The sequence below is a fragment of the Arachis hypogaea genome, chromosome 12 (assembly GCF_003086295.3).
Source record: "Arachis hypogaea cultivar Tifrunner chromosome 12, arahy.Tifrunner.gnm2.J5K5, whole genome shotgun sequence".
Lineage (NCBI taxonomy): Eukaryota > Viridiplantae > Streptophyta > Magnoliopsida > Fabales > Fabaceae > Arachis > Arachis hypogaea.
In genome coordinates this window covers 31208550-31222487 of record NC_092047.1, presented here as the reverse complement: position 1 = coordinate 31222487, position 13938 = coordinate 31208550, and the positions used below count along the sequence as shown (strand labels likewise).

Below are 13938 nucleotides of genomic sequence, written 5' to 3'. Positions count from 1 at the left end.
AGCACTTCCACCGCCATCCTCCGCATCTCACATAATCATCTTTGATCCTCATTTATCATTCATTTTTCCCTTGCTTCACTTGTAAGTTACCACATCCCCTAGCTCCTTTTTCTCATTGCTAGGCATACCATAATGATCTAAAACACAAATGGTGAGATTGGAGGCTTAGAAGTATGAAATTTGGCTTTTAAAACTCAAAAATCAACTTTGGGATGAAAACAGGGTCACGCGTACGCGCACTCCACGCGCACGCGTGGATGGCCACAAAACTCATCGACGCGAAAGCGTCATACACGCGGACGGACGGATTTAAAAATAGCCAAACGACGCGCAAGCGTCAGCCACGTGTACGCGTGGGTGCTCTTGCGCCCCAGGCACAAAACTGGCACAACTCTGAAACAACTCTCAGGAAAATAGCTGGGCATTTGGTGCAGCGCATCGACGCGCCCGCGTGGATGGTGCTTTCTTGAAGAACGGCGCGTACGCGCCAAGTGCGCCTACGCGCGGAGGGTCATTCTGTTAAAAATTTTCTAAGTTAAAAGCTGCAGAATTTACAGATTCAACCCCCAATCTTCCGACGGGCATAACTTTCTCATTTTAAATCGTTTTCTGCCCGTTCTTTCAACAGCATGGACATCCCGGATCCAATTTCATTTCTAAATAAGTTTGGTACAAAACGGAGATCCGTAGTCCAAGTTATGTCTCATCTAAATATGCCCAAAAATCATATTTTCATACAAAACCACAAGGTGCCATTTTCAAAACAAGCCATTTTCAACTCTTTTAAAAAATCAACCAAAACATGCCAATTTCAGCCCTTTTTGAAATCAATCAAAATGTACTAAAATCAACATCAAGCCATCCTCAACTCACACTTGATACTTTACCAAAATTTCCAAAGTCACCATCTAACCATTTTAACACTTCTCAATCAAATGGCTAAAGGACAAACACAATATCATGTCATACATCCTTCCTCATCCCAATTTCCAATAATACTATTTTCAATCAACCATCATTATACATAATCAACATCATACTCACCATCAACATGGTACCACCCATCAATTCAACCTCAATCATCCATCAAGCATATATCACAACATGCATTTCTCACATATCACACAATCAAGGCATCAATATTCATAATTACATATATGAACACATCATATATCTCAACCATTCAACAACATCAACAATTCAATGCCTATCTTAGGGTCTCTAGCCTAAGTATTTCCTACCACATTACATATTAGATACGAGAAACCGAGACCATACCTTAGCCGATTTCCCAAGCTCAACCGGAGCACTTCCAAACCACTTGTCTACAAGCTCTCAAGGTATCAACACCTCCAAGAACAGCTTTTATCACACAAAACCCTCTCCCAAGCTTTCCAAAATCACTAATCAAGCTCCAATATTCACATATACACAACCTAAGCCACAATCACCATACCCATACACAACATCTCAATACCCAATCATCATAGAACAAAAAATTACACTAGGGTTGAGAATCTTACCATACCCAAGGTCCAAGGAGACAAGATTAACTTTCTCTTTCAAGAGAGTTGGGTCCTATAACATCAAAGAGCCCAAAATCTCAACATTTCACCCATGAAACTCGAAAACAAGGGCTGGAATTTTGAACAGCAGAACGTGGCTTACCTCAAGATTGATTGTATGGGTTTTTTAGAGCTCTCCGCGCTGAATGCGTGGCCGTAAATGGTGTAGCGATCGGAGCTCTAGATCAAAAGTTATGGTGGTTTGAAGATCAACCAAGGGAGAGAACTTGAGAGAGTGTTCTTCCCTTCCTCTCCACTATTTCAGCGTGAATTAAAGTGTTGTGAGGAGAAAAAGTGCTGAAATGAGTGTTTTTAGGGTTTAGTTATGTTGGGCCAAGGGCCCACTTTGGGTCCGGTTGGCCCGGTTTGGCCCGTTCGGTCCAATCTTGGTCTGATTTCTATAAAATTGGTACCAAAATTCTCGTCTCAATCTCCTCTATCATATTAAGCCATAAAAATCACATTTTTGGCTTTCTAGAATAAATTCTCATTTATGGGTTAATTAGCCATTAATTAACCGGGTCTTACAGGATGTGCGACGGGGGACAGTCTAAGGTTTTCGGACTTGTCGGATTAGCTGGATAACCAACAGATGGGCCCCATCAGCCATAGGACATGCATGCATCATATGCATTTATTTGTTTTGATTGCTATGCATTTCTTGGATTTGCCTAATTGATATATATCACCTGCTACCTGTTATACTTGCTACTTGTACTATCTGCTCGTTACTTGTGCGTGAACTTGTTTGGTTGCTTGTTTCTGTTGCATTATGAATGATGGAGGAATGGAGGAAATGGAGAAATGATTTGGTGTCAGTTAGGATTGAAATTGAGTAAGTTAGGTAGATTTAGAACACCTACTCCTGTTTATGGCTTCTGTTTAGTACTTAAGTTGGATAACTGAATAACGGAGTTCTACGATTGCCTATGGCATTCTCAGGACCTTATTAATTATACGTGTGGTACTTTTACCATGCTGAGAACCTCCGGTTCTCATCCCATCTTGTATTGTTGTTTTTCAGATGCAGGTCGAGAGGCTCCTCGCTAGGCATCTGGATCCTGGGAAGCAAAGTAGTCCTTGGGTGTATTTTGGTTTTCTGTTTGTATATATGCATATATGTATTTAGCTTACTCTCCAAATAACTTATGTATGCTGCTCCTCTTAGAGGTTGAGGGAGAGATAGGAGTTTACTTTGGTATTTTGGTGTATTTTGGGGATACTTATGTATGTTTATATATATATATATATATATATATATATATATATATATATATATATATATATCCAGCCTTAGCTTCGCAGGCTGAGTCAGAGGCTAGTTATGTTGTTTCCTTGGCCTTCCTTTACTCTTTTGCTTATCTTTATCATGTTCCTATTAGGTTTCTTAGCATGTAAGTAATCCTTTCCGTTGAGCGTTGCGCTTTTCATTTTGTGATTTTTGTTTACCGTTTTGTTTCAAGGCTCCTAGTATATTATCTTCTTCTCTATTACGTATTTATTTTGCTGTCTAGAGGTCCGTAACACCACATTACCTCTGTTCTATGACTTAAGCGTAAAACTCTGTGTAATAGGGTGTTATAGGTTATATATAGATAGTTACTATCTCCACTAAATAATGTATATAAACTGTTTGACTCCTCTTAGAGGTTGTCTTGAAGAACAGGTTTTGGTAGTTTGTCCTTGGGGTTTCCCTTGGGTTTCTTACTTTATGCTTTATATATACATGTATATACTTTTATGCTTGGACCGGTTATCTTCGCAAACCGGGTCTTGAGTTTTGATATTTGTACCTTTGACACTCTTTTGTTTATGGATTTGCGTTAGTCTATCCTTTGTCGGTTTTGTTGCGTTATCAATCGGAGTGTTGCGCTTTTCTATTTAACAATTTTGTTTTACCCCTTTTTCTTCAAAGGCTCCTAGTTATAAACATTTCTCACACTACTATATGTACTAAATTTTATTTTTGAGGTCGTAATACCTTGCCACCTCTATTTTATGACTTAAACATAAGACTCTGTATGGTAGGGTGTTACAAAAAGTATAAGCACACTGACATAAAACAACAATGCCAGAGAGAGATAGGAAAAAATGCTTAACTTCTTATACAAAAATAGAAAGATATTTCAAAACAATCCAAAGAAATAGATCACATTTCAAAATTCGCAAGGAATAATAATAATAATAATAATAATAATAATAATAATAATAATAATAATAATAATAATAATAATAATAATAATAAAAAATAAATAAATAAATAAATAAATAAATAATAAAGGATGAAAGACTGAAACACAATCATAAAATTAAAAGATTGAAGAATAGAAAATCACTAAAGTTTGAAAGAAAAAAGAAGAAACAAAAGATCAATTCGAAGGGAATCGAAGAAAACACAAGAAAACATATTTTCTAGTAGGCGAATCAGATCAGAGAACGAAAAAATAAAAAACAGAGAAAAAAAACCTGAAAACAAATCTGATTTGAGAGAAAGAGAATTTTCATTTACCTCTTTGAAAGAATCTGAGCTTCTTCCTCCGTGAGCTGGCCTCAATGCAAACACAAAAATCGATAATTAGAAAAAGAATTTGAAAAGTCAAAGAGAGAGAGAGAGAGTAGTGGATGAATGTGTGAACCTGGCCGGAACGGGTGGAGGTGGCGGGAGGTGAGGCGGCGATTTCCGTGGGAGAAAGAAGACAGTGATGAGACCTCAGGAGATGGCGCCGAGACCGGAGAAGATGACACCGACGGGACCTCAGGAGACGGCGGCGAGACGCGTGCAGAAGACGGCGGCAAAAAGACGACAACGCGCGTAGAAGAAGGATGATGGTATCTGATTAGAGGAGATGAGAATGGTGTGGGTGACTTAGGGTTAGGGAGGGTAATTTAGATAATATCTTTTTTTTTTAACTTAGCGACCGCTTTTGTGATTGATTAATTTATAAAATTGGTCGCTAATTTAAAAATTAGCAACCGATTTAGTGACCATAACTTTAGCGACTGAATTAGTAACTAACCAGGTTATTCTATTTACCTATAAATCGTTTGCAAAATTGGTTGCTAAATTAAAAAATAGTCACCGATTTTGTGACCAAGAGTCCCAAAGACATTCCTTCTTTTGTTTTGGTTGCTAATTCGGTTGCTAAATTAAAAAATAACGACCGATTTTAGCGACCAGTTATATTCTACTTGTATAAAACTAGTCGGTCGCTAATTCGGTGGCTATTAGTGATCGATTATGTTAGTAACTAAAATCAGTCGCTAAATTAACAATTAGCAACCAATTTAGTGACCATTAATTTAGCGACTGAATTAGCAACTAAAAAGTTGTCCACCCTATTTCACTATCAGTTGCAAAATCGGTAGCTAAAATAAAAAATAGCGACCGCTTTTGTGACCAATAGTTCCAAAGATATTATTTCTGTTTTGGTTACTAAATCAGTCGCTAAATAAAAAAATAGCGACTGATTTTAGTGACCGATTTTATTTTGGTTGTATTTAAAACTTATCTGTCGCTAATTCAGTTGCTATTAGCGACCAATATTGATTTGGTCCTGGAAATTCTGTATCGGTCGCTATTAGCAACCAATTTTTTCGGTCGCCAAAAATCGGTCGTTATTCCAGTACTTTCTTGTAGTGTTATAGAGGCAGATTTTTAATAAATCTGGATTGATTCGATATCTATGATTTGGGAGCGAAACCTACTTCTTTTTTATGGATACCAATTTCAAAAATTGCACTAAAAATTATATTTGAACAAGTAAAAAAAAGAAAAACTTGCAAAGTAAACTGAAATTGAATCACTTTAATTTGAAATTAGAAAAAATAGAGAAAATATCTTTAAATTTAAAGAAAATAGTAAAATGCCTCTAACATAGTCGAAGGATTTTAAATTTATAATAACAATGCAAAACTTTAAAGAATAAAGAAGAAAAACTTGCAAGAAAAAAAAGTAAATTGCAGAAAAGAAAAATTACAAGAAATTTTAAAAGAAATGAAAAGATGAGGAATGACAAAAAAGAAATTCGAAGCAGACTCAGAAAATCGCTGAGACGTGAGTGTGCGTGAGCGTTTTTTAAAGACGAATTTCAACCCTTTGACACTACTGAACCTTCTTAGTTTATAGAACAAGCTGACCAATTCTATATTGCTAAGTGTCACCCTCAAGGAGTTCAAAAATAACTGTTCCCGTCAAATGCAAATCCAAGTAATTGTGATTTGTATAATTCACTACGCAACTTGTTGACCTCATTTTTTGACAAGCCTACGCAAATTGAAACTTTCTGTATGTGTCGATTCTTATCCCTTCAATCGACATTCCTGTTGATTCAGTCGGTCGAAATTCTTTGACCAACAAGAGTGAAGTATTGTTTTTGTCCTTAATATTTGGCGTAAGTCTTAAAATTAAAGTTGTCCCTAAAATTTAAATCGTTATACTTAAGTCTCTAACATTTTAAAATAATCTCAATATTGTCTTACCGTTGATTCTATTAACAAATTATTAACAAAGGATAACATTGAGACGATTTTAAAAGGTTATATATTTAAATAAGATAATTTAAATATTAGCAACATATAACTTTGAGACTAAATTCAAATATTGGAGACAAAAACAATACTTTACTGTAATTTATATAATTCTCATATGAATTTGGAATATTGTATTTGACTTTTGTCTCCTTTCCCAAAATATATCATCTACTACTAATAATTTCCAACTTTAATATATTTACTTATATAAAAAAAAACTGTATACTTATAATTTAATTATTCATCAATCACTATATATTGATTCAGATGTCTAACTACTATCATTAGTCAGTATTTCCTTTTCCAATACATGATTTTCATAGATCTATCTTATTAGGTTAGGTAATTAGGTTAGTTCAATGGGGAAAAAACCCCTAAGAAACAAAAATTCATATATATTCGTTAGAAAGTATTCACTGTTAAATTAAGAGTGAGAATTGAGAAGAGTCACGGAACCAAGTTCTCACAGTAGATTGTTACTAGAAAAGCTCAATAATCATTTATTATAATCGAAAGATTATGCCAAGCAAACCCTATATAGGAATGGATTATAGTATTTAATTAGTTACTATGTGTTAATCATGTTCTAGAAGTCATGATGATTACGACACACCAGCTTAACCCCATATTAATCATTTCATTACTACTTACCTAATAATTGGTAATAGCCTTTTTGGGTTTTTTTTTTTATAATTTTGTTTTAATTTCAAATGCTCCATGGAGGGGCGGAGCCAGGTGGTAGGAAAGGAGGGCAATGTCCCCCTAATTTTAATGTTTTACATGTAAATTATATGTAAATTTCAATTTAGCCCCTCTTTAAAATTTTATTTTAGTCTTAATTTATTATATAAATATTTTTGACCTCCTCTAATATTTTATCTAAGTCCACCCTGGTTACATGCTTATAAATTAAGTCCTTTCCCTTCCAAGATAAATTTTAAAATAATTGTCATGGCTATAGACCCACCCCCACTTTGCATCTACCCCTTTAATTCATTCATAAATGTCTTCATGTGATGAGAAAATTGGAAAAGTGTAAGGAAAACACGAATCGATCTATGGACCCAAGAAAAGGCATCATCGTGCGTAATTAATTATTTATCCAAAATATCAATATATTAATTATTTGATGCTTCTCAACCTAGCACACTTTAACCAACGTATACATATTTCTGATCTAGATTCGATTCTAAATATATACGGGTCTATTTTTTAGATTTTAATCCGATCCTAGATTTGATGAAATTTAAATTTTTTTTATCACAATTATACAGGATCCAAATAAGGTGAAAATTGGGTTTTTCAAGCTTTAATAATAATTTATAAAAAAAAAATTATTTATAAAAAATATTTATTTATGATGTATTTTTTTATAAGAAAGAAATTTGTTATCGAAAAATTAATATTTATAGTGGAGCTTGAATTTGTCCATAAATTCTAATTTGATGCTTTTTTGATCTATTTTTTAATTCAACAAGTGTGATTAAAAATAAAATAATAAATTTATAATTAATATAATATGATATTGAAACTAATTTAAAATATATAAATATTTTTTAGTTCACTTAGAGTGCACATGAGACGGATGAAGCCGAGTTCGCTTTGAACCGGACCTGACTCGAAATAATGACTAGATCTATTTTTGATACTCTTATTCGACCCTAAACCTAGTGAAATCACACCAAATTAGCCTCTAAAATGTTCGGGACCAGATTAAGGTCCAATTTGGGTAAACAACTTAATTAAGTTACTTTTGAAGAAATAGCTTACACAATAAATGCTTATATTAAAAGTAGCTTATAAATAAGTTATTTTGTATTTAGTTTTTTAGTTCTAAAAGTATTTATTTTAAGAGAAAAGTGATAAAAAGCTTTTTATTATGAGAGAAGTTTTTTTTTTTTTTGAAGAAAAGGAGCTCAACACACTAACGTGGAGCATTAAGGAACAAACACAATAGTAAACAAGACAATAAATACAGTACGAACGTAATATGAACGTAATATGAGAGAAGTCATTTTTTTCACTTCTCTTTAAGCACCAAAATAGCTTTTTAGAAAGTTACAATTTTGTTTTAAAAATTGTACCGGACATTAATACTACACATTTTCATAAATTAAAAATAAAAAAAAAATTACTTATAAACCTATCCAAACGGACCCTAAGTCTTCGAATAGACCGGACCATGCGCACCTCTATCATTAATTAAAGACAATTAGGATTACAATTACGAGAACTAACTTGGTTAGTCAAAAAATTAAATTACTTATTTATTTAAATAAATATTGTAAATGTAAATTTTATTTTGTGCATGTAATAATTTATTAATTAATAAAAAATATTTAAATAAAATTTTAATTTGTGATAAATTAATCTTTAATTTATTGAGTTAAAAGATACCACGGTAAACAAATATTAAAAACAAAAATTACAATCATGGGTGAGTATTAAGTAGTCATTTATGTTGTGGTTCATATATGTTAAGGGGTGTACCGGCTCTCTTTAAAATTTGTGATTTTGTGTTCCCTTGAAGGTCCCACATATTCGCATGCCAACGAAGGAAAGCACCCGCAATCCGTATCATGGATAAATAATACGGGGGAATTATTATTGAAGAAAGAGTGACAAGAGATAGATAGGTTTTCCAAAAATTTTATTACGATTTATAGGCCTTCTAGAAAAGTATTACGCAAATTATTGAATAAATTTTATGATAAAACTTAAATGATTAAGTTATTGAAGAATTGCAGTAAAAAAGAATAAAAGGTGTCCAATATTGAGATTTTTAGGGACTTTAAAATTTTTGAATATGCAGCATGTTCTAAAAGGAATTGTCTTTAAACTAATTGGTATAGTTCGTCCTTGTGATGATCGTTTTAAAAGCTTTTAATTGAGAAGAGTTATACTTCAATTATTATAGAACAAAGAGAATGAATATCTGTAGAAGACACTTTAATATTCAAATTAGTATATAAAAATATAATTATTTAAATGAGTAAAAGTTGGACTATTTTTTTTATCTTCTTATTTTACCTGTTTGTCATTTTATAACGAAAAGTGTTTAATGTTACCGTTTATTAGTTACGATTATGCTAGTAACGAGAAAAAAATATTTTATACGTTTGAATGAATTTTTAACATAACAAATTGTATTAAGTATTAACCGAATTATAACATAAGCTTGACCGAATTATAGCTCGATCATAATGTACAGAACATATCATAACCTCTAAATTTGACCTAACAGTTTTAATAAAGTAGCTTGAACTTTTTTATATTTTATGCGTTATGATTCGGTTAATATAAGCATAAAGTCCCCAAACTGAACTTGCTTTGTTAACCTGCAGTGACAATAAATGAATTGAGAGTTGCATTAAACACCGTATCCTTTCAGTTTTCTAAAAACATATGGGTCGTTGATAGTTTTGAAGGGACATTTGTGGATTGGATTTAAAGGAGATGAAAAGTTGAAAATATTTTAGAGTGCAAAACAAATGAAAAGGTTTTCCTTTGAGATAAACTTTTGAAACTTGTAGAATTTATTCATATAAACGTTTTCACACGAAGGATGAAGGAAAACATGAGCTAGAAAGGTTAGTCATTTTCTTGCTCTAAATTTGTGTTTGCTTTTTCTATAATAGAATAAAACACTATAAAAAAACGTTAAAAATTGTTAGATTATCGTCAAATTTAGTATTGGACTTTAGCGCGAGTTTTGCATCAGATTCATCGTCAATTATGAGAATAAATTTGTCGTACTAAAATATTATTGCCAGAATTTATGTTCCAACAGTAACATCGATGGTAATATTCGGAGAGAGAAAAATAAATTTTGGCGCGCTATCTACCGTCGGATTTACCGGCGAGTAAATCTGACGTTGAACATAGTTTAGTGAAATGCTGCGTTTTGGTTGCACAAAGCACGTTATCATCGGATTAATCTGCCAGTAAATCTGACGGTAATCGTTCCCTAACTACGAACCTCTTTCCCTTTATTTCGAAATTTCATTTTCTCTCTCTCTCTCTAAATCCCTCACCTCTTCCCCTGCCGCCGCCTCCTGTCCTGCTGCCGCCGCTGCCCTGCCTTGCCATTGCTATTGCACTGCCCTCACTACAAAAAATTCTGGTTAAAACGGCGGTTTTTTTAGGTAATTACGGCGGTTTGAACCGCCATTATTACCAAGAACGGCGGTTTTAGAAAGCAACGTAATTCTGGGTGCCATTCTGGTTATTACGGCGGTTTTCAAAAAACACTACAAGAAAAAACAATATTTGTAACAAAATAAATTGTTACAGAAAAACGAAATTTTTGAAACAAATGGTTTTTGTAACAAAAAAAGCGGCCATTGCAGTAAGTCCCGTTACAAAAAGTTTTTGTAACAAAAAATGAAACTGTTACAATTCAAAGTGGTATTTTGTAATGAATTTTTCTGATACAAAAAACCGGAAGCTGTTACAAAAGTGGTAACAAATTTTGATCTTCAAGGTATTTTTGGTAACAATCTATTTTTTCGTATCATAAAATTTGTTACAAAATGTTACTTGATTTTGTAACGTCTTTTTCTTTAGTTACAAAAGCAAATTAATTATTTTGTAACAATTTTTTTCAATACAAATTGCATGCATAATTTACTAAATTATTTTTTAAATTAACTAATATATTAACTATTCTAATAAACAAGTCTACATTCATATAATATGCAAAAAGATACATAATTCAAAGATGCCTCATTTCGCTAAAGTTGTTTTAAAACAAAATAACATTAGTGAGTACATTGATTAGTTCTACAAGTTATATGCCTTGCATAAGTTCAACCAAAAGTTAAAAGTTCTAATATAGATTAGTCTTTCTATGAATCAAAATATTCTTGAGCCCTCAAGGTAGCATGTGGTCACCATTTCAGCACTCCTGTAGATAAGAAAAACCGAAACAAAAAATTAGAAACAAGATATAACACTAATTATAATTTTATCCATTCAGTTTTATCCAAAATGTTTAGAAAAATTTTGACAGATATGCTTTGATATTCTATGATATATTTAAGATATAATATGATACCTTCTTTATTTATAACAAACACCTTAAAGTGTATCATTACCTGGAAAGTAGGTTACATGAACTTTTCACAAACTTCAATCTGTAGATTCTGCTGTATGAGATTGTTGCTCCTCAAATAAACTCTGAATTTTCTACAGTGACCATAAATCACTAGTGCTTAGCCAAAAGAATATAACCAAAACATACAACTAAATATCTTGATTATAACTAAATCTGTCAATTCTGTTGTGACAGTCAAATCCGTTAGTCACAGGCTTTTCAATTCTGTTACTTAGATTCTGTTATCCGTAATAGATGTGTAACTATCAGCTCCAACACAACGATATTTGTACTATGTATTTTCCAACTTAATCATGATAACAGTATTCAGATAATGATTGATAACTGGTAATAAACGAGGCAAAATTAGTTAGCACAAAACCGGGAGCAATACAGTTTACACGAGTGTTTAGGGCCATCTCAGCAGCCAAGGCCTATGCAGCATATTACGAATAATTATAAGACTTAAAAACAAGAAGATATATGCAGTTTTGTTAGATGTTCAAGGAACACTTTGCAGGGCAAGTGAAGCTTGTCAAGAACAGAGTCTTTGGTTTGCAAAATAGGGTCAACAGAAGGATTTGCAGCTGCGTTTGACACAATCACATCTATATTTCCACACTTATGTAATGTTTAACAGCATATTCAACAGCATTCAAACAAATTTTAATAAAGGATAATGCATTCGATAAAAATGAATAGAAAAGGGTGACCTGTGCGGTTTTTTGAATCAAATCCTTTCTCTGTTGATTGTTGGAGACATGGCAAACAAGGGTCAAAACTTCAATTCCTTTAGCCCTAAGTTTCTCTGCAGCTTCTTCAACATTTTGCTGTAGAAACAAGGAAATTGAGTAATGAATATAATTAATTGGAGGCAAAGAGGAAGAGAAAGGGAAAAGGACCTGCTTGCGAGAAGAGATGACGACGGAAGCACTTATATCCTAGAAATGAGCAAAAATCTCAAGATAAGAGAAAACAATTCGAATAGGGGGATTTAGATAACAAAATTGAGGAACCTGATAAATAAAGTACACATTGGGCGTACCTATAACCATAACAACCTTTTTTATTCTGTTGTTTTGCTTGGCATAAATCTCCATGAAATGATTTAAATGTGCTGCAAACCAATGATGCAGTAAAACTTCCAATTAGGCACTGCATTTGTAAAGGACAATAATTCTTGTGAGTTTGACCAATCATGCAGCTAAACTTCTCCTTAACCATTTAGTTGAATAAGACAATATAAACTTCTCGTTAAGCAATATGGTTGAAAAGGACAATAGTTTTATTTTACTAATTACTTTCTTCACTTTACATCTAGATGGAAGTTATTGAATGTTTTATGGACTAGCAAATCTGGGTGCAAGTGCATGGGCTGTGCTACACGTACCCTTAAAATTAGCAGTTAGTATTCATTCAGATGACTGAAATGAAAACCCAGGTACTTATTTTAATTTTAATCAAATAATACTTGCGAAATAAATATTGATCCCTAAAGTAGAACACAAAAATCATGATGAACTTGAGAACAAACATGGCCTAATGTCAATGATATAAAACCTAACTTACACTAATGAATGCTTTATGACTTCTCATAAACTGTTAAACATGCTTAATTATTAAGTGCCATGAGATTAGCATTTGTATATAAACACAAAATTCAACTCTATAACATAGCTACAAACCAAATCCATTTTTGTAGAACTGACATCTGAGAACTTACCCAGGCTGAAGAAAATAGGGCAAAGAAGTATGACACCATATGGCTTAAATCCTCCACACAGTAGCATAGGTATCATGCATGCCCTAAACAACAACTCCTCGGTAAGGGGTGCCTGTTCAATGAATCATACATAAAAAATCCCAAATTGCATGAATGATATGAAAATGAACCACAAAAGACACATTACTTAAGCTGTACTCACAAATTATGAACTATTATTTGTTGCTGTACTTTCAACTTTCAGCTATGGCAAAGCCGGTTCCAGATGGCAAAGGCCATATGGAGCACTGGGGGGTTCAGCCAGCAGCGGCGGTGGCTCCCCGTCTTCCCTTCTGTTCGCGTTCCCTCACCCTCAGACCAGATCGGCGGCGACTGGGCTCATCAACAACGGCGGCAATGAAGGGAATCGGCGACGACGAAGACAGCTCGGACAGCGGCAGCGACGCGATGCTTCTCCCCGCGACGGCTTCCTCCTCGCGCGGTTCTGACAGCAGCTCGTGGACGGACCGAACGGCGGCGGCAGCAACAGCGCGGCCTTCTCCTCCTTCTCCTTCCTCGGCTCGAACCTCTCTCTTCTCTGCGCGACACGACGGCGTGGCGGCAGTGACGCCCGCCGGCACCGTCTTCACTCTCCCCTCCCCTTCTTCCTGTGAATCCCTCTCCTCTCTACCCTTTTTGTTTCTTAAGTTCGGTGCTGCTGTGTGTGTTTCAAGCTTGATGAGTTTGCTGAGGGCGTTTAGGTTTGGGGAAGGGCTGCGGCTGGGTGATGAGTGAGGGTGGATTAGGTTTTGAGTAAAAATAGGTCTAGGGATAATTTTGTAATTTCAAATAAAAGTGGAGATAATATAGTAATTAAGAATAAATTTTACCCCAATAATAATAATGTATAAAAATACTATTTGTTCATCAATTTTACAAATTACTTTTAATAAAATGTTCAAATCCAAAAATTAGAAATAATATAATTAATTTTTTTATTTTCCTATTAATATTTTAAATATTAATTATTTAGTCCAAATTATATA

General features: G+C 33.7%; 1 protein-coding gene across 4 annotated transcripts; it reads right to left on the bottom strand.

Annotated features, from left to right (window-relative positions):
* Positions 1 to 10805: 10805 nt before the first annotated feature.
* Positions 10806 to 13697, bottom strand: LOC112729927 (uncharacterized). Of its 4 annotated transcripts, none has more exons than XR_011868454.1 (7): positions 13116 to 13697; positions 12914 to 13025; positions 12236 to 12345; positions 12093 to 12131; positions 11904 to 12020; positions 11192 to 11282; positions 10806 to 11001 (listed from the first exon to the last, which is right to left on the bottom strand). XR_011868454.1 is itself a non-coding variant. In XM_072209149.1 (7 exons), the coding sequence occupies exons 2-6, from the start codon at positions 12987 to 12989 to the stop codon at positions 11226 to 11228; spliced, it is 345 nt and encodes a 114-aa protein (XP_072065250.1). In that variant the 5' UTR covers positions 12990 to 13025; positions 13116 to 13697; the 3' UTR covers positions 10806 to 11001; positions 11192 to 11225. The 4 variants fall into 4 exon arrangements, 1 of the variants encoding a protein (XP_072065250.1); XR_011868455.1 differs by having other exon boundaries at positions 12236 to 12307; XM_072209149.1 differs by having other exon boundaries at positions 12252 to 12307.
* Between the last annotated feature and the right edge of the window lie 241 nt (positions 13698 to 13938).